At 37.0% G+C, this 21,833-nt stretch overlaps 1 protein-coding gene across 1 annotated transcript in view; it reads left to right on the top strand.

Moving 5' to 3' along the window:
- Nucleotides 1-11,783: 11,783 nt before the first annotated feature.
- Uggt2 (UDP-glucose glycoprotein glucosyltransferase 2) overlaps nucleotides 11,784-21,833 on the top strand; it is a 175,125-nt gene continuing 165,075 nt past the window's right edge. The window contains exons 1-3 of the mRNA XM_076872262.1: nucleotides 11,784-11,941; nucleotides 15,463-15,545; nucleotides 21,232-21,362. Of these exons, the coding sequence (XP_076728377.1) occupies nucleotides 11,784-11,941; nucleotides 15,463-15,545; nucleotides 21,232-21,362 (372 nt within the window). The remainder of the gene's footprint in view (nucleotides 11,942-15,462; nucleotides 15,546-21,231; nucleotides 21,363-21,833) is intronic.

Here is a 21,833-nt window from a genome sequence, read left to right as displayed (position 1 = left end):
ATCTCCATACTGCTTGCCATATTGGCTGTACCAATTTCAGTCCCACCAGCAATGTATGAGTTTGCTCTTTTCCCCCCATCCTGTTGAGATGATCATATGATTCTTTAAGTGTCATTCATATTCTTAATAATTGCCATTCTAAGTAGAGTGATATGAAATCTCAGTGTAGTTTTAATTTGCATTTCTCTAATTTCTAGAGATGCTGAATTTTTTTTATAGATTTGTTGACCATTCATATTTTTTCTTTTGAGAAGTGTCTGTTTAGTTCCTTTGTCAATTAATTGGGTTATTTTTGAGTTCTTTCTATAAATTGGATATTAATGCCCTATTTGAGGAGAAGGTGGAAAAATTTTCTCCCATTCTTTTGGTTTTTTTTCTCTTCAAGCTTTTATTTATTTCTTTTGCAGTAAAGAAGCTTTTTAATTTTATGCCATTCCATTTATTGATTTTTTTTATTATACTTCTTGCACTTTAGGAGTCATGTTAAAAGAGTCAGTTCCTGGGGATGGGGTGGTGGCTCAGTGGTAGAGAGCTTGCCTAGCAAGTGTGAAGCACTGGGCTCAATTATCAGCACCACATATAAACAAATAAATAAATAAAGGTCAATCAATAACTAATAAAAAAATTTTAAAAGAGTCAGTTCCTGGATTGTTGAGTCTACATTTTCTTTTAGCAGGTGCAATGTCTCTGGTCCAGTCCCTAGGTCTTTGATCCACTTTAGTTTTGTGCAAGGTGAGAGATCAAGGATAAATTTCATTCTACTACATATGGATTTCAAGTTTTCCCAGTACCATTTGTCTCCAATGTATGCTTTTGGCACCTTTGTCAAGCATGATATAACTATATTTTTGTGGGTTTGCTTCTTTGTCTTCTATTCTATTCCATTAGTCTTCATGCCTACTTTAGTGCAAGTACCATGTTGTTTTTGTTATAGCTGTGTAGTATAATTTGATGTCTGGAATTATAATACCTCCTGCTTTACTTTTCTCACTAAGGGTTTCTTTGGCTATCCTAGGTTTCTTATTTTTCCAAATAACTTTTATAACTGCCTTTTCCATTCCTATTAAGAACATCATTGGAATTTTGATGGGAATTACATTGAATCTGTATAGCACTTTTGGAAGTATGACCATTTTGACAATATTAACTTTGCCTATCTAAAAACACGGAGGCCTTTCCATCTTCTAAGGTATTTCTTATTCAAAAATTTAATTCTTTAGTGTTCTGTAGTTTTCATTGCAGAGGTTCTTTACCACTTTTGTTAGATTGATTCCCATGGTTTTTGTTTTATTTTGTTTTTGAGGCTATTGTGAATGGGATAGTTTTCCTAATTTCTTTTTCAGCAGATTCACCATTGGAGTTTAGGAACATAATGGATTTATGGGTATAGACCTTGTATCCTGCTACTTTGCTCAATTCATTTATAAGCTCTTCAAGTCTTCTGGTGGAGTCTTTGGGGTCTTCTAAATATAGGATCATGTTGCTGGCAAACATAATTTGAGCTGTTATTTTCCTATTTGTATCCACTTAATTCCTGTCTCTGGCATAACTGCTATGGTTAGAATTTCAAGGATTATGTTGAATAGGAGTGGTGAAAATGGGTATTCTTGTTTTGTTCTTTTGTTTTTGGTTTTTCTACATTCAGAATAATGTTGGCTTAGGTTTATCATCTATAGCCTTTAAAATGTTGAGGTATGTTCCTCTCATTCCTTATTTTTCTAGTGTTTTAAACATAAATGGATGCTATAGTTTGTCAAATTTTTTTTTTTGCATCTATTGAAATAATTGGGTGGTTCTTGTCTTTAAGTCTATTTATGTGGTGAATTACATTATTGATTTCTGTATGGTGAATCACCCTTGCATCCCTCAGATGATACCCACTTGATCATGGTGCACTATCTTTCCAATGTGTTTTGGATTTTACTAGAGTTTTTGTATGTGTGTTCCTCAAGAATATCGGTCTAAATTTTTCTTTCCTTGATATGTCTTTGAATGTTTTTGGCATCAGGGTAATATTAGCTTCATAGGAGTTTGGTAGTGTTCCCTGCTTTTCTATCCCATGGATAATTTGAGGAGGATTGGTATTAGTTTTCCTAAAGGACTGATAGAACTTGGGTAAGAACCCATCCAGTCCTGGGATTTTCTTTCTTGATAGGCTTTTGATGACTGCTTCGATTTCATTACTTGAAACTGAACTGTTTTAAGTTTTCTACATCCTCCTCATTTAATTTGGGTAGGTCATATATCTCTAGAAATTTGTTGATATCTTCAAGATCTTCTAGCTTATTGGAGTATAAATTTTCAAAATATTATTTATAATCCTATAGGTATCATTAGTGTCTATGATATTTGCTTTTTCATCTTGTATTTAAATAACTTGAATTTTTTCCTCTTTCTTTGGGTGAATTTGGCTAAGAGTTTATCAATTTTGTTTATTCTTTGGAAAAAACAACTTTTTGCTTCATTGATCCTTTTATTTTTTTACCTCAATTTCATTGATTTTTGGCTCTGCTTTTAATTATTTCCTGTTATCTATTGATTTTGGTGTTGTTTGTTCTTCTTTCTTTAGGGTCTTCCGATATAATGTTAGATTATTTGGTATCTTTCTATTCTTTTAATGTATGAATTCAATGCTATGAACTTTTCTCTTACAACTGCCTTTACAGTGTCCTAGAAATTTTGATATGTTGTATCATGATTTCTTCTAGTATCCATTCATCATTCAAAAGTGTATTATTTAATATCTAGGTGTTATTGTGGATTTCTAATTTCATTCCATTATGATCTGATAGAATGCAATGTTATCTCTTTCTCTCTCTCTCTCTCTTTTTTTTTATATATTTTGTAAGAGTTGCTTTTGTGGCCTAAAACATTGTCTGTTTTAGAAAATGTTCTACTTGCTGCTGTGAAGAAAATTAATTCAGTCATTGATGGATGAAATATTCCATAGATGTTTGATAAGTTCAAATTATTAATTGTATTTTTTTAGTTCTGTAGTATCTTTATTTAGTTTTTGTTTGGATGATTTATCCAGTGAGAGAGGCATGTTTGTCACCCAGTATTATTGTGGTGTTGTCCAATTCTTAAAATTGAGAAGGGTTTGTCTGATAAATGTAGATGTTTCATAATGTTTGGGGCATAATATTTACAATCATTATTGTCCTTCATACTTCTTAAGGGAATCTTACTTCCCTTAAGAACATAATGGATTTATGGGTATAGATCTTGTATGAAATGTCTTCTGATTAATTTGGCTTGAAGTCCACTTTATCTGATAAGAGAACAGGAACCCCTACTTGTATACAAGACATATGTGAATGGTATGTGTTTTCCTATCCTTCTACTTTGAGCCTGTGTATGTCTTTGCCCATGAGGTGAGTCTCTTTCAGCATATTGTTGGGTGTTGGGTATAGTTTTTTAATCCAGTCTCCCAAACTGTCCTTTGATTGGTTTAGACCATTTGTGTTCAATATTATTGAGTGATAATTTTTAATTCCTGACATCTTATTTCTAATGTTAAATTGAATTAAATTCTTCTTTGTCTATTCTTCTAGTGTAATTCCTCTTCTGTTGGTTTTCATTTTTATATTTCATTTCTTCTTTATGAAATATTTTATTAAGTATGTTTTTTAGTGCAGGCTTTCTCGTTATGAATTCCTTTATATTTTGTTTATGATGGAAGATTTTTATTCCATCTTCAATTATGAGGCTTAATTTTGATGGATATAATATTCTTGATTGGCATTCATTTTCTTTCAATGCTTCGTATATATTATTCCAAGATCTCCTACTTTTTAGGGTCTAGGTTGAGGAAACAGTTGAAATCTGGATTGTTTTACCTCTTAATGTAACCAGTCATTTTTCTCTTGCAGCTTTTAAAACTCTATCCTTAAAAGATTCAAGTAAAAGAGAAGGTCTCTCGAACTAGTCAGACAGAGGAAGAAAGTTTAGAGCAGAAAAAGCCATCAGGGGAAAAGTTACAACAGGAGACTGCTACTAACACCTTTCTATCACCAGAGGGCGTAAGTGTCCAACCAACAGCAGCCAATTTGGATTCCAGAGAGATTAACTAAGGTCCTGACCCAGTGATTGTCTGGAGTTGGGGGTCTGTTTGTGTGTTTCCACAGGGAGAACAGCAGCCGATTTGGATTCCAGAGAGAACTAAAGCGATTTCTACAGACCCAAAATAAGATGATTTGGCTCAAATCCATAACAGCTGAATCCAGAACTCCAGTTTGGCTACCCTTACATCTGCGACAGAACCAGGATGCTTTTTTCAATATCTATTTTATTATTGCCCTTTCCCACATCATGAAGTTCTATTTTGTTTTTTGAGCTCATAGAGACCTAGGTTAATGTTTTGCTGATCAGTTCTATTTTTTGACTATAGAGTTTTAAAACATTGCAATGGAGATTTCATCTGTAAAAAGTTATAAGGCCTTTACTATTATGTTATGTGTTGTATGTATTATATTATGTGTGCACACTTGTGTTTTGTGTTATATGTTTGAATGTATGTATGTCCATATATCATATATGATGAGCGCTCATGAAAAAATGGATCCAAATATTTTTTTTTATTCACGTGATTTAAATGGTTTAATTTAAATTGGGTAAACAACTGTTGAGGATTGTTTTAATATGTGAACAAAAAAGGAGGTTAACAGATCTGTTTGTTCACTTTCACCTTTCCTTTTCATTATATTTAATAATTCTGTTCAAGATAATGTAAATTGTTAAGAAAATTGTTTTCTTTTAGTGCCTTCTGGAATGTTACATAATTTTTTCTTTAGCCATTATTGCCAGAATTCCTATCTTCATCCCAGTGCCGGTGAAGACAATGTAAATTGTTAAGAAAATTGTTTTCTTTTAGTGCCTTCTGGAATGTTACATAATATTTTCTTTAACCATTATTGCCAGGATTCCTATCTTCATCCCAGTGCTAGTGAAGACAAAGATAAAACCAATCTACAGCTTCTGCAATAGCCATCACTGAACTGCTTGCAGAACTTGCCTGGACTATTTATCACTTGTATGCATTGTGAACTCACCTGTATGCATTGTGAACTATCTGTTGGTGCAGCGACTTGTGGTAGTGATGGGGTATTTTTGCTGATGATGTCATCAGTGGTACAATTTTTCCAAAAGGAGCCATCAATTGGCTTGGTGTATCTTCCTTCTGCTTGTCATGGTCATTCAGCTAAAATTTGGGGGCCAACAGAAGTGAGGCAAAGAACCTCACCCCCGCGCTGATACAAAGACCTATCCACTGGTGTGGCTGTATACTGGACCAGTAGTCAGTGACGGGTAAGATCGAATTGCAATGGTACCAACCTAAGACAGGAGGCTGACGCCTTGAGGTCAGCTCATCCGATAACAGGTAAGAACCATATGTACCATTGGACAACCTAAGGCAGGCACGGTCCCTAAGCCACATGCTTGTTGTTTAAACAGAGAGGGGGAGATATTGAGAGCCACAGCCGAAGGGGCCCCAGCAAACTTCCAGCTGCCAGCAAACTTCCAGCTTCCAGCTGATGATTGGCTCACAGCGGCCTCAGCAACTTCTAGCTGCCAACTGATTGGCTCCTCTGTGGTGATGCTCATTGGGGGACTTTTTTTGGTTCCGCCCACGCGACCCAGCCAATCGGCCTCAAGAACAGGAGGAGTGGGGGAGATTGAGAGGCTTGTGGGAAGCCGGTGGTGGGAGTTGGGCTCTGAAGGTTTTTCCTGAGGAGCTTTTTTGTTTGGCGTGTGTGGTTCTAAAAATAAAGTTCGTTTCTTTTGACAAGTGGCTCTTGAATTGTGCCCAGCCAGACTGTGGCACTTACTCTGTATGTTGGGCATTTTCATACTGTGTCTTAACATGTATCTGTTATTATTTCCTATATTTGGAGTCCTATATGCTGTCCGTATTTGAATTTCCACTTCATTCTAATGAACTATTATTCCATTGAAAATACTGTGCATTCCTTTACTTTGTATTTCAGAGCCTTCGTTTATCCCAGTGAAACTTAAATTTGGTCTTTCAATGTTATCCCAAATTTCTTGAATATTCTGTTCTTGTCTCTTAAGATCTTTTCTTTTTTTAATATTTATTTTTTTAGTTGTAGTGGGACACAATACTTTTATGTAACTTATTTGTATGTGGTGCTGAGGATTGAACCCAGGGCCTCACATGTGCCAGGCAAGCACTCTACCGCTGGCCACAACCCCAGCTCTTTTAACATCTTTTCTTTATGGTTGCCTTTATTTGCAAGATTAAATACTTTGTCACTGAGGCCTGAAAATCTGTCTTCAAAGTGTTCTAGTCTATTGGTGATGCTTTCCATTGAACTTTCATTTGGTTTATTGATTCCTTCATTTTGAGAATTTCTGATTGGTGCTTTTCATAGCCTCTATCTTCTTATTAAAGTGATTTTGCACTTCTTGTATTTTCTCTATGATTTCATCCTTACATCTTCTTTTAGCTCATAGAACACTTCAACTATGAACTTTCTAAAATCCTTCTCTGACATTTTATCCATTCTAATTTCAATGAAGTCTGTTTTTGAGGCATTTAAGGTTGTCTGAATGGTTTGTTTCCTTTTAAAAAATACGGTTTGTATGTCTACCCATCAATCAGTATAGTTCTGACTTCTTTTAAGTGAAGGACTACTTCGTGAGCTGCTGTTTTATTAAGATCTATGTGTTGGGTGAATGTCCAGATAATATTTTAATTAACTGTGTGATTTCTGCTGATCCCAATATCACCTGCATTTTAAGGGATGCCACTGAGACCTATTTACTATAGTCACTTCAGAGCCATGTCTTTTTCTAGTCAATCTTATAAGAACAAAAATTGGTTGCAGTTGATATCTGCCATTCTTCAAATTCAGTTATATACCTATAATGAAGTTTTGAAACAGGTAAGAAAAATAGTTGTTAAATTTAGTAAATTTACTAGGCCCTTAAGAGAGGATATAAAGGTGGAAGGAATAAGATTGAGCAAATAGGAGAGGCAGAGAGAAAGAAAGAAAGAGAGGAAAGGAGGGAGAGAGGGAGAGAGAGAGAGAAAGAGAGAGGAAGAAGTTATAAAAGGGTAATTTATATCAAGGTAGAAAAGAGACAGAGATGAATAGGTGGTATTTAAGGTTGTAGCAGATGGTGCCAGGCCATAAACAGGAGATAAGAGAAGTAGGTATAAACTAGAGGTAGGAAAGAAAAGATAGGAAGACTGATTCAAATTAAACTGTAAACCATTAAATACATTAGGTGTATTAGATGAAATACATTCAAATGAGTTGAAATACAAAGTTGCTAAACTGGGTTAACAATTATCATTCAAATTAAGGAGTTATTTATATGATCAAAGTTGATGTTAGAATTGTTTGTAGTATACCATGTCCAGGTTAAAAAAAATTCTTGTTGAATCTTGGTTTGTATTACATTTAGGTTTGGACATTTAGCAGATGTCCATCAGTTTTAGGCCATGGATCTCAGGATCCTGAGTTCCTGGTGGATAGGGGCCAATATCCTAGTTGCTAGGATTGCCCTACCAGCAACTTATTTATCAGCTCAAGGGCCTGTAGCTGACTACTTTGTTGGTGCAGTGTTTCTATTGTGTCTTGTAGTTCAGGATGTAAGCTCTGGAGTATTCCTATGATAGCCATGTTACTGTGTATTTGATCTTTCTTGCAGTATTAAAGGTTCTGGTGGCTGGCTGTGGGCACAGGAACTCTAAGTGATATGTGGTGCAGAAATATTCCCTTGGCCAACACAGTTCTGAGGTACAGGTAGTACAGGTACAGGTTCATCTGGACTCTACTTTCCACTGTCCCAGGTTGTGAATGGCATGCATTGATTCCTGATGTAAGGACAAACAATGCCCTGTCAAATGTCAGTTATGATGTGCTGGTATCAGTCGCATCTTCTGCTTAGCCTCAGGCAATTTCTCACTGGGTCTCTATGCCTCTGGATATTCAAGGCAACTTCCCTCAGGTAGGTTTTGTGATCCCAGCCCTGCAATCTGGATCCTGGGAGAATGTCCCTAGTTTTCCTGCAGTGACTCTCCCCAGAGTAAGTAGTTAGGGGCCTCATGAAACTGCCTTCATTTGTTCAGTGCCAAAGCTGCTGCTTTGTTACCTCTGTCTAAGTAAGTAAGAGGACTCTGCACCGAGCTTTCACCCCTGCCTGGGTCACAGATGCTGAGCAGGGCTTGCTACACTTCCCTAGCACCAGTCCCCTCCAGCCTGCTCTGTTCTGCTGGTTCACTGTGAATGGGGAGGGTGAGGGTAGTTTCAGCAATTTAGAGCTAGTAGTAGTCCTTCTTTCTGGCCAGAATTCTAGAGTCCCACTGCAGGGGACATCCCCTCTGCTTAGTTTGCAGCTATCTGGGTGTAGAAAACATGGTACTGATTTAGAAAGGTGACTGGTCAGCTGATGGCTGTGGACCCCCCTGCTCAGCTTTTCTTTCACAATTTTATTTTAAGTTGTTTGTACTATTTTAAGGGGCTTTCTATTACTGTTGCTCTCATGAATGGTGCTATTAATAATTACTCAGAGGCGGATTATCTTTAATGCAAGCATATATTTGATCACACCAATCATCAAATATAAACAATTAATGCAAAAAGTGTTGGATGTACTGGAGCACCCCAACTAGCACTCAGTGCACACTAATTAAACTCTATAAGCAAATCACACAATCCTCGGGCAACCACAAGGCCCAAAATACCTCCAATACCAGGAGACTTCCCTTAGTCAAAAAGCAGACATTGTGTTTAGTGGTTCTCTCCAGCCAATGGCTGGACGTCAGGGAAGAGTGAGTCAGTTCAGGGACAGACAGCAAGGCAGCTAGTCTCACTGATGTCAATGTGCCAAGACAAGCAACTTAAATACAATTCCAATTTGGTGGTGTATGTTAGTGATTGGTTACACACAGTGAAATTCAATGGCCATTGGCTTTGTCCAGTGAGATGATGTAATTGCAACTGGGCATGTTCTTTGCCCATGTCCATGGAGCTGTACTCCCTATCAATTGAAACCAGTCATAGTTAAGCATTGCTACGGCTAGTGCCTCTTACAGCTCCTTATCAATTGCAAGCAGACACCACTAAGCAGTTCAATGGTTGCTGTTACTTATGGCCAGCAATTTAGTGAGTCCCAGCATGTCCCAGCACGTCTATGGCAGATGCTCCTACAGTTATGCTTTAAGTTTTATCTGCCTTTCCAACCATTTTTAAGTGGGTAGATTGAGAGAATTTCAGCTTCACCTCTCCCTGATATCCCTTCCCCTTCATTCACCACTTTTTGAGTTGAAGGTAGGGCACCTTACATTCGTTTTCTACTCTGGTACCCTATCCTCCACTCTCTCCAGGTCTCAGACTATGTAACGTGGAGTCTTAGTGCATTTATTTAATCACTTATCTGTTACTTTTTCATTTCCTTTGCTGTCCTCCTTTCTGGGTTGTGAGGAGATCTGGTGCTGCTACCTAGCTCGCTTCCACTATCTTCCTGAGAATCAGTTCTTACTTATAATAAAGGAAGTCAGAATAATATTTTTAAAAGTCATTTCAATGATGGGACTTTAGGGTCAGAAAATTAAGATTTTATTATTTAACAAGATATTTTTGCAGTAACTTTAGCCACACAGTCAACCATTATATTTTTAAGTCATGTAGCCATATAAAATATACTATTAAACATATATCCCTTGTTGTACCTTAAAAGAATTTCACGATGACTACTCTACTCAAGATTATTATTATAAAGCACTCAGCAATCACTTTGCCACACACAACAAAAAATGCTATCATCATTGTTTTTATTCATATTCATCTGAAGTGAATAACTTTGAATTGTATTTTGCAAAAAATGATTAAACTACAATTATATCTCCGAAGTACATACAGTGCATGGCCAATATGTTTATGGCCAATGGATTATTGATAATAGATTTCAGAATACACCTCTGCTCCAATGACTTGAGTGGCCTTTGCTGAGTTATTTTTTTTCTACCTACACAAATGAATTATATATAGAAGGAAGTGTAAATATCATCTGGTCTTATCATTTTGCTCTGCAGGTAAGGAAGCAAGCCTGGAGATGAGCAGTGTGAGAAATGTTTCATGCTAACTTAAATTTCTATGAAACTATTATATAAGATAAAAATGTATGACAATTATGTAAATGAATGGCTTGTTAATTACATTCTTTTAAAAAGAGAAATGTATAAGTCTCACTCTCCTAAACTCAAACATACTGGACTGAATATTATTTTATTAGTGTTCTTTAATAGTATATTTACATGGCTTATATATGACAAGTCATTTCTTAAGAATTTGCAACCCCTGAGATATGGTGACATTTAAGACATTCTCTGTCAATATTATATTTCCTCTAGCCCACAGTTTCAATAAAAATTCAGCCCAAGAGTAAGTGGAAATGAAGAATTAATTAGAATAAATACTTGAAAAGATTCATGGTATATTCTGTCAAGCACCTTAGATAGAAATGAGGCTCATTTGCCTTAGCTTTCTGCCTACCTATCTATGAAAAGACTCTTCAATATTTACTGATTCTCCAATAACATAAAAGGATGCCAAAATTGAATAAGGCATAAGTCCTCGGAGAACATACCATATCTAGTAGGATAAATACCTACTTTATTCAAATTCTAAAATGAGAATGTAAGTGCTACATGATAATTAAAGAGCTTATGGAAATTTAAAGGAGGGATAGATTTTACTGAGTAGGAGAAATCAAGAAGTCTAAATTTTGGAAGTGAAACATGTAGGAGCAGAATTTCCAGAGCAGGGTCTTCTAAGGAAGGATATAGACTAAATAAACGAGGGGAAAATAAAAATAAGGGTTGACCGTTTTTTGACAACTTTAAGAGAACCAGTTTCTCTGTAAGGCAAAGGAGTAAGGGTAACCAATGGATTAGTGCATCCACTAAACTATTTTTCCTGTTTCTTTTTTACCACGTATTTCACCCTGGCAAAACACCTACCACTTACATGCACTTTTCTATGACTTTCACTTGTAACCCTTTAAAGCAGCGCCTCTCAAACTTTCGTGGTCATAGAAATCATGTGAGGTTCCCGCTAAACTAGAGATTCTGATTGAGTAGTTTTGTGTGCACCAGAGAAGCCGCATCTCTAGAGCTCCTAAGGCATGCCTCCGCTGGACCACATCTTAGCATCCAGACAGCTGTGTAAGCATCCCTTGGGAACTTGAAATGAGAATTCTCGGTGCCACTGTATCAGAAACACTGGAGCGAGGCAGGGCACTCAGCTACAGCTGGCCAGCGAACAGCTCAAGATGGAGATCCTCTGCTAAATCACAGTTTCCCACCGTGACCGCACAGGAGTCACCTGCGGTTCTTAAAACACCAATAAGGCCGAATCTCGCGACCCCAACCCCCACCCAGATCACGTGGAGTGGGCTGGGCAGTGACCTTTAAAAGCTGTCCCAGCAGCTTCTCATCCGCAGTAAAACTGAGAACTTCATGAGGCCACGGGCCTCGCTTTCCTACCCTATAAAAGGTGGCCACGTCCGGGAGGCCCCCGACTTCGCTTCCGCCGGCGGCCTAGCCCGGTCTGGGGAGCGTCCCAGAGCGTCCGGCGGCGTGGGCTCGCGGGGGCTCCCTGACGGCGCCCCCAGGCACGCATGCGCGGGACCCACCGACTAACCGACTCGCACTCCTCCCGCCGGAAGTGGGCGGGCACGCGCCGGGAAGAGCCGGCTGTGGCGTGGCTGCTGTGGGCGCGAGTCCGAGGGGCTCGGGCTTGCCTCTGCGCGCCATGACGCCGGCGAAGATTGCGACCGCGGTGCGGCTGCTCCTGGGCTCCTCGGTGCTGTGGCTCTGGCTGCTGGGCGCGGGCACGGCCTCTGCGTCCAAGGCGGTGACGGCTCACTTGGCCGCCAAGTGGCCCGAGACGCCGCTGCTGCTCGAGGCCAGGTGGGTGCGGGCCGGGGGCCTCGGCCGAGCTCTGCGCGGGGGCGGGCAGGGGACGCGCCGGGGCGTCACGGCCCCGCTGACCCGGCGCCTATCGAGCAAGCGGCCGCGTTTCCCGCTTGGCGCCTCGCTTCTCCCGGCGCCCTAATGCCTGGCGTCCGGAGCATCCCCGCCTCTCCCGCGCCACCTCAGTACTCGCCTGCAACTCCTTTCTCGCTCGGGGCGTAGTCAATTTGTAGTTCTTAAAAATTTGGTTTAATTCATATGGCTTTTACTAGCATCTACGAAAGAGGAAAAGATGGAGCGGTGGAATGTGGCATTTACTGCAGCACTTGGACAGAGGCGACAGTTATGTATAGATCCTACTGAAAAGCACCTAGTTCATAATTGATCCTTTTGTCCGCTCCTAGCTCCTAGGTTCGCTGTTGGGAAGACAACGTCTGCAGAGTTTTTCCATCTCTTCCATTGGAATCAGTTCGTAGTTGCTGTGCAAGAACAAAACGACTGAATTTTTGCCCCTTAATACTCCAGTAAAAGTCTTTTCCTTTTGTCTGTTCACCAAAGCAGCAGTGTGTGGCCCCCAAAGAGACTTCGTCACCCCAGATTACGTTGCACATAGTTTTTATTGGGTAAATGAGTCTATCTTAAAATATGCCCCTTCTCTCCTTTCCCCAGTTTCTCCCAGAACTTGGGCCTGGATTTGATCCCGCACTTGGTTAGAAATCATTCTGACTTCTTCCAACCTTAGATTGCTAATTACAAAGTCTACTTGTCTTAAGAGTCTGATTTGGAATTCCTGTAGCCTGTAGAATATCCTGAACATCCTTCTCTATCTAGATCTAGTCAGATTTACTACCCTCTTTGCTTGTAGTGGGTTGAAGGATGGTTCTGAAAAAAGGATATGTTAATGTCCTCACTAATTTGTGTCACCTGGTTTGGATAAGAGGTTTTTGCAGTTGTAATTAGGGGTCAGAATGGGTTATCTGATGGGCCCCAAATCCAATGTCATTATAAACAGATGAATTTGGGGAAAGACCATGTGAAGATGGAGTCAGATTGGAGTTCTGTACCCTCAAGCCACAGCACCTGAAACCACTAACCTTGAAGCAAGGAAAGTATCTCTCCTAGAGTCTTCAGAGGGAATGAAGCCCTGCCAACACCTTGATTTTGGACATCTGATCCCCTGAATCTTGAGAATACATTGTTTTAGGCAACTGAGTTTTTGGTAACTTGTTACAGCAGCTCAAACTAATATAGATTTTGCAACCCAGAAGTGGGTTGTTGCTGTAACAAATTACCTAAAAAATGTAGAAGGAATTAAAGGCAGTGGACATATTACACATACATGGAGTGTAACTTTCCATTCTTGTGGTTGTACATCATGTGGAGTTATACTGTGTATCCATATGTGAACACAAAAATTATGAAAAATTGTTTTAATAAACATGATATGAAAGTAATTTTCTATTTTATTTAAATACTTATTTACATGGATTAAAAAAAAAAGGAAACTGGTATATTGCACTAGGTCTTTAGCCTTAAAGCCCAAACATGATTCACTTTTTATGGAGTATAAGAAATTTTGAGCAACATGCTAGACAAGTTTAAACAGCCTGTTTGCCAAAATATGAACAGTAAGGGTGATTCTGGTGATACCTTAGAAAATGAGTAAGGAGCATGGTAGAACTAAGTGCTCTCATCTCAGTCTATGATCTGAACAGTAGGTTAGTAGAAATATGAACATTGAAGGCAGTCCTGGCAAGGGCTCAGAAGAGGTGGTATATGTTAAAACTAGAATAAAGGAGAGAGGTGACACTTGTTACATAGTGACAATACTGGCTAACTTAAGTTCTGTAGTTTGCAGGATAACAGCTTGAAAGCAATGAACTTGATTATGATTTTCAAGCAGGGTGTTGAAGGTGCAACCTGGTTTCTGTCTTGCTGCCGTGAAAGAGATGAGATTATAAGAAAAAAATTAAGGCAAAAGGAGCCAACACTTGATCTGGAAGTTTCTCAGCCCTTTCATATTGCGAAGGATGTTTAAATTAGAAAATTCAGTGTGTTCTGGAGAGGCCAAGAGCATGACTTGACAACCTTGTGCTGTGATCACTCAACCATTTCAGCATAGAGAAAGAAATTCCAGAAGTGCTTAAGAGTGGTGGTATGTTGAGAGAACAAGTGTGAATACTTAAGTGAACACTTTGAATAATCATACTTTTATCTGTTGTTGAACAGTACAAGTCGAATATCCCAAATCTGAAATCCAAGGTGCTTAACAATCCAGAAGTTTTTGAATGCTGACATGACTTCACAAGTGGAAAGTTAACATATCTGACCTAGGGACAGGTTGCAATAAAAATACAGATGGACTAAAACTGATGTAAAATTGCCCTCAGGTTATGTGTATATAAAATGTGTGCTTAGCCTTGGGTCCCATCCACAAGATATAATATTCTATATATGCAAATATTCCAAAATCTGGAAAAAAGTTCAAAATACTTATGGTCCCAGCATTCCACATAAAGGATAAATAACCTACATATGAGTATATTTAAGGTGTTTGATCAAGTCAGTTAAATATTAAGTGTTTGGGGGCTGGGGATGTGGCTCAAGCGGTAGCACGCTCGCCTGGCATGCGTGAGACCCGGGTTCGATCTTCAGCACCACATACAAACAAAGATGTTGTATCCGCCGATAACTAAAAAATAAATATTAAAAATTCTCTCTCTCTCTCTCTCTCTCTCTCTCTCTCTCTCTCTCTCTCCCTCTCTCCCTCTCTCCCCCCCCCTCCTCTCTCACTCTCTCTTTAAAAAAAAAAAAAAGTGTTGCTCCCTATTTAAGATTTTGTGCCTTTTCAGGTCTGGTCTTAGTGTTTCTTCTTTTAGATTTTTTTTTTAAGCCATTGAATTGAACATCATTAATAGCAATAGTGGTTTTGCAGTTCCTTATTACTTTAAATTGCTGTCCTTGTCATATTTATGTTGATAAATTAATAGGTTTTTGTCACCTCCTTTTCCCATTCCTTACAAGAAAGTCTTGGATGTCCTCAGTATCCCCCACAAGAATGGGAAGTTACACTCCATATATGTATAATATGTCTAAATACATTCTACTATCATGTGTAACTAAAAAGAAAAAAAGCACTCCAAAAAACAATTGTTGATGAAAAACAGATGATCTCTATGTGTATGTATTAGTATTTTCCTTTATATAATTCTCTCTTCATTGCCATTGTTAGTGATATTTCTTATGGAATGATAAATTATCCATTTTTTTAGTTGCCTACTAAGGAAAAGCCGAAAGTAATCTTTTATACAATCATTTTATCCTATGATTTTATGTGTCTAATTGAGAATGATTCCTCAGGTAAGAATCATCAGTTCATTTTGTTACAATAAATGGAAATTAGTAATTTGACATTAGTTTTTAGAGAATTGTCATAGAATGATTTTGTTCTAAAGTGTAGTTTATAGTTTCTGAATCATTTTCCTTTTTCACTTATTAACTGATTACTTTTTTAATAGTGAATTTATGGCAGAAGAAAGTAATGAAAAATTTTGGCAGTTTTTGGAAACTGTACAAGAATTGGCAATTTATAAGAAAACAGGTAGGTGATGTGCAAATATCGCCTTAACGAAATTTGTGTTTATGTGCCCACATTGGATATGTTTTTATTTAGTGGTAACAATTAAGTGTGAGTGCCTAGTTGGGCTAGTAAATCTGAACATTAAATTTGGGTAGGTTTTTTAATGGAACTATTCCTATTGTTCATTTCTAAAAATATAAAGCTTATTTCTTTTTATAAGAAAACTCAGTAAAATTTGGATATTGCATTATATTCAAGAAGAAATCAGAATTGAGTTATGCTTTTATCTACTTTCTTTGAAATACTGTTAATTTTGCATCTACTAATATTTTTTGATATCTTATTTTTTTAGAGCAGTTTTAAGTTCCTGGCAAAAGTGAGCACAAAGTAGATTTCCTGTATGCTTCCAAACCTCACACATGTATAGTCAGTATCCCCCACCAATGTACCTCAGTTACACATTTGTTAGAATTCATGAACCTATTAAAGCACATGATTATTATCCAGAGTCCATAATTTACATTAAGCTTCACTATTGATGGTGTACATTGTATGAATTTAGACAAATCTATACTGAACTGTAATACTGCATTTTTATTTCTGGAGTATTTTTGCCTTAAACACTTAGAGATTTTTTAAATTCTTGCTCTCAAAAAATCAGGGAATCAGTATTTTCATTATAAAATAGTAGTTTTTACATATGTCAGAGTACATCTGCAAACTTGTCTTTCTCAGAATTAAGAAGTGATTATTGTGCTTCTTAGGGAAGGTCAAAAGATTAAAGATACTGAATTTAGGTTTTAGCAGCAGAAGCTAAAGGTTCATTATTCAAAAGAAAAATTATTCTCAGATGGCATGAACGTGGAATCCCTTGATAGTAAAATGTTTAGCCAATGACAGAAGACATTTTGTGACTAAAAAGTTTATGAATTTTATTCCTGAATATATATATAAAAGATAGTTTCAAATGTTTTAAATGTTCATTTGCTGAAGCCTGTTTTGCTCAAGCAGACTTTTGAAGCTTAACAATTTTATGGTTTAATAATATCTTTAAAATAGATTAAACTGAAATATTTTAAAAACAAGTAATTTTTCCTTTCAAAATGTTTTCCTGAAAAACTTCATTATTTAATCCTTATTTTAGTCATAAAAGATGCCAGACAGTGTCAGTTATACAGAGATGAGTAAATATGGTCTTGTTCTTCAGACAACAAAAATGTGAAGTGTACTCTTGGGTGATAAGAGCTTTAATAGGGGTATGCATAAAATGAGAGCACATTTTAAAAAATGCACTTGCTGATATTTCTGAGAAAGAAGGACATTTCTAGTGGTGAATGCTGGAGTTGAGTTGAATGATTTAGTCAGCTTTCTCATTGCTGTGACTAGAAGATCTGACCAGAACAATTTTAAAGGAAGAAAAGTTTACTTGGGGATCATGCTTTCAAAAGTCTCAGCTCATAGTCGCTCCATTCCTTAGGGCTCAAGGTAAGGCTGAACATAATGGCGGAAGAGTGTGGAGGAGGGAAAATGCTCACATGATCAGGAAGCAGAAAGAAGAGACTCCCACTCACCACATAGAAAATATGTACTTGGAAGCTGCTCCCAAGTGACCCACCACTTCCAGCCACACCCAACCTGCAGTTACCACTCATTTCCATCAGGAGCCTAATTTACCGATTGGGTTAAGACTGTCATAACCCAATCATTTCTCCTCTAAACCTTCTTGCATTGTCTTGCATGAGACATCCAAACTATAATAATGATAAGTAGAGTTAGCCAGGTGGTAGGGATTGTAAGAGTACTAGAAATGAAATAGAATGTGTGTGTGTGGGGGGGGGATATTGACTACTTGGTAATCTTTCAGATCATGTGGAAAATTTTTGTTGTTTTTGCATTTGTTGTAGTAAGATTTATGTGCCAGGTTTTCACAATAGTTTTTAAAAATCTAATCAACTTTTCTATCTCTCGCCTAAAATCCTCCGTATACGTATATCCTAGATCTGTTCTCAATACATGCTTTGACTTTATCCAGTGCTATTTTTTAATTGGAGAACCAATCTTAAAAATTTGTCACTTTGAGCTCTTAAATTGCTTAGCTGTGTCAGCATAGTTTTATACCTAAACAAAGAGAAACACTTGACAGTTTGATGGCAAATCATTAAGATAAATGGGAACCTGAATTCTTACTTCAAACATATATGCATGTATTGATGCCTTAAGATTCAAGAGGCAAGATACTAGATAACCTTTTTTTTTTTTTTTTTTTAAGAGAGAGTGGGACAGAGAGAGAGAGAGAATTTTTCAATATTTATTTTCTAGTTTTCAGCGGACACAACATCTTTGTTTGTATGTGGTGCTGAGGATCGAACCCGGGCCGCACGCACACCAGGCGAGCGCGCTACCGCTTGAGCCACATCCCCAGCCCACTAGATAACCTTTATAGTTTTGTGTGGCGAGTTAGAAATGTCAACCAAGATTTATCTGACTTCAAAGGCCCTGTTTATTTTTACTTCTGTATGCTCAGTATTTAAGAGTACAGTTGTCAAAGTCCTTGAAGATTTTAATGGTTTCTATACAAGTAAAGTGATCATATATTTGGGGGAGAGGGTTCAGAAAATGTTACAACTTCTTCAGTTACTTGTGCACAAAAACCAGGTTTGGGATAGGAAGATGACTGCAGTTTGGATATGTCCTATTTTAATTACTTTTGGAATGTTCAGGGGAGATATTCAGTAAGCTTTCCTATGAGACAGAATTAGGTAAAAAAGAACCTAAGATAAAATTTGTGAGTTGTCAACGTAAAGAGGTAATTGAAGTTATAGGTAGAAGGCATAAAATGAGAATAAAATGGGAACCAGAAGCAGGATCCTGAAGAGCACCAATGTTGATGGGATGGTGAGGAAGAACATACTTGAGACTAAAGGACAGTACCTGTGGAGGTAGTTGGATACTTAAATGTGATGCCATGAAAGCCAGGAGAATATTAAACGGAAAGTGATCAATTGTCAAATTTAATTAGCAGATAAAATATATGAATATTAAGTATTTCCAGCTTTTAACAAATTATTAATGACTTTGAGAACCATTTCACTGGTATGGTAATCGAGATTACAATAGGATAAGGTGTGAGTTGAAATTGAGAAAGTAGAGGTAACTTTTGAGTCCTTCAAGATACTTTACCGAAAGGAATAAGATGAGTTAGGAATTAACTGTGTAGGCTGCTGCTTTTTTTTTAAGTATGAGCGTGATTTTTGTGTACTAGGTGCCAGTAGACGGCAATCAAGTAAAAGGTGAGGTTGAAGAGAAAGGAAAATAATATTGAAAAGGCAAAATAATTATCAGCAGGTTAGTTGGTGAACATGAATTTATTTAAAAACTCCCCTAAAATAGCCCAAGGCATTTGTTTCATTAGAGATGATTTTACTGTTTAAAGTGCAGAATTGCACTTTCTAAAACTGTTAAATTCTATAACCATCACTATTTGACAATCTTGACAAATTTAAAGTCTGCGGTCAGTCACTATATTTGTTTCTGTTGACTCTTGTCTGTGTCCAAGCCTTTTTGACTGATATAGCCATACTTTAGTTACATTTTTTTTTTGTCCTCCTACCTATTATCTTTTAAGATCATTTTAAGGGCTGGGGATGTGGCTCAAGCGGTAGCACGCTTGCCTGGCATGCGTGCGGCCTGGGTTCGATCCTCAGCACCACATACAAAGATGTTGTGTCCGCCGAAAACTGGAAAATAAATATTAAAATTCTCTTTCTCTCTCTCTAAAAAAAAATTTTTAAAAAAGATCATTTTAAAATTAACATTTCTGATCTGTTATGTGTTGCTTTTACTAGAAGGTGAATCTGTCTTGAATTTTTTCCAGATTCTAAAGGGGAAAACTCACTACAACTCCTTAGTTCTCAGAGTTCACCCATAATTTGCTAAAGAAGTAGAAGTGAAAGAGTACACCTATTTTCATGTGTCAACTGTTTAAAATAACTGGACTAGGAAAATATTGTCTATGATGAAGAAACCCTATTCACTAATTAAATATAAAAAAATTATTAAATACATATTCTGTGTGTCAGGAGTGGAAATGGAGTTGAAAGGCTACAGAAGATCCCTGCTTTCAGTTAATAGCATAAATTGTTTACAGAATTAAAACACCTGTGTAAAATTTTATAGTTTTGAGTAGTGATCTAAAGATGGTATAAAGTTATGTTAGAGTGTATAACATGAGCTACATGTGGGAGATTAGTGGAAAATCTTTCCAAACAATTAATATTTAAGCAAACACTTGATGAGCAGGGTTTGACCAAATATGTATCTCCCCTTCCCTCCTGCATTTTATACCAAAGGAATGATATTGTGTAGACCTGAGCCCTTGCTGCCTCTTTAATTTGTTGGTCCCCTACTGTAACCAGTAATTAAATGACTAGTGACCCCTTATTCCCTTTGTCATTATGTGATTTGGTTCACAATATCTTCTTTGTTATTCTTAAGTATATGTATGTGTCTACTACTTTGTTGACTTCAGTGATAATCTTTTTCTCTGCTAATTATGAGGAATCACTGAGTTTATTTTAATTTCCTCTTTATTGCATTTTTGCCACTGGTATTTTTCTGCATAATGAGAACATACATTTACAGTTAGTCTTCTGTCATCATTAACCTCTTAATCTAGTCTTTTATTTCTGCAGTTAAGTATATTTAAAATTCACCCTTAGACTTTATGGTACAGTTTCTTTATTCCTTATGTATATAAAGTTTACTCTATTTAGTCTCATGATAATGGCCCTTGAGTTCTTCACATACATACATAACTGCTCACGTATGAATAATACACTTTTATGTATACATTATAGGATTTTAAACTTCAGAATCCCACAATTTTATTAGGGAATGTTGCAATGCTGACATTCCATGTCATTTGTGTGTGTGTGTGTGTGTGTGTGTGTGTGCGCGCGCGCGCGCACATTTGTAGGTATGTAGAGTCATTCTGTTTAATTTGGGAGACTGCTTGTATTATATATATTTTTAATTCATTCTGTTTTATTCTCTTTATTTTTTGCCTTAGGGACTACAAGTACACATAATGTAGATCTCCTTTGCTTAACTACTGTGTCTATCAGTCCACAATATTTTTCCCTTCTCCTTTTGTTTTGTTATTCTTACTTTTCCCTTGTGTGTTGCTCTATTTTTCCTGCAGTTTTTGTTGGTATTTACTCTTAAATTAACATATAATTCAGTTTAGCTTTTTTTTCTATTTCTTCCATAACTGCTTTCCTATCCCCCTTTTTTTGTCTCATTGTTGAGAAAGATATTATCTGGTGTTATAATCTGGTTTTAGCCACCCCCATTTGTGATCTTTCTTTGTTCCAGGGAACCATGATCCATAGGAACTTCTGTGAACTGCCTTAGCTCTGTTTTTTTTAATATAAGAAGTTTCTATCAGGCTGGAAGAGTCTGAAATGGATGGCATCTCTCAAATAGATTTTAATGGAAAGATTTACAGCCTGGTCTTATATTGATTCATTGGAAATCACTGAAAGATTCAAAATAAAATTAATAGAATAGAGAGGCCCCCCCCCCCGTTTTCTCTAAGATCATCCCAACTTAAAATGTGACTGACGTTGATTAAGTTAACTATACAATGAGGAATGTGCAGTGCATTGAGTTGGATATAAAAATATTAACTTTTTTTTCTTTTTTGTAGAATCAGATTATTCTTATTATAACTTAATCCTGAAGAAAGCTGGACAGTTTTTAGACAATTTACACATCAATCTCTTAAAGTTTGCTTTCTCTATAAGGGCATACTCTCCAACTATTCAGATGTTTCAACAGGTATGTAAAAATACCCAGACTATGTTTAACAGAGAGGCATGTTACCAGTGTACATAAAGCTATATAATGTAAACATATTTGGTATGAAATTATCTAAAACTTAAAATACTTGGTTCAATAATCTATCATTGATTACATTAATATTGATTATAATTGATATATGTATAATTTTATGGTTTTGGAATAAGGAAATTATAAAGACACATTACAAATGAAGTTTTCTTTTTAGCAGATGGACGCAATACCTTTATTATTTTTATGTGGTACTGAGGATCAAACACAGTGCCTCAAATGTGCTAGGCTCTACCACTGAGCTACAACTCCAGCCCTCTAATAAAATCTTTTTTTTTTTAAGAGAGAGAGAGAGAGAGATAATTTTAATATTTATTTTTTAATTTTCGGCCGACACAACGTCTTTGTTTGTATGTGGTGCTGAGGATCGAACCCGGGCCGCACGCATGGCAGGCGAGC

This window comes from Callospermophilus lateralis, chromosome 12 (assembly GCF_048772815.1).
Source record: "Callospermophilus lateralis isolate mCalLat2 chromosome 12, mCalLat2.hap1, whole genome shotgun sequence".
In the NCBI taxonomy this organism is placed as follows: Eukaryota; Metazoa; Chordata; class Mammalia; order Rodentia; family Sciuridae; genus Callospermophilus; species Callospermophilus lateralis.
Note: the sequence above shows the minus strand (reverse complement) of the source record. Positions and strands in the feature narration are given on the sequence as shown.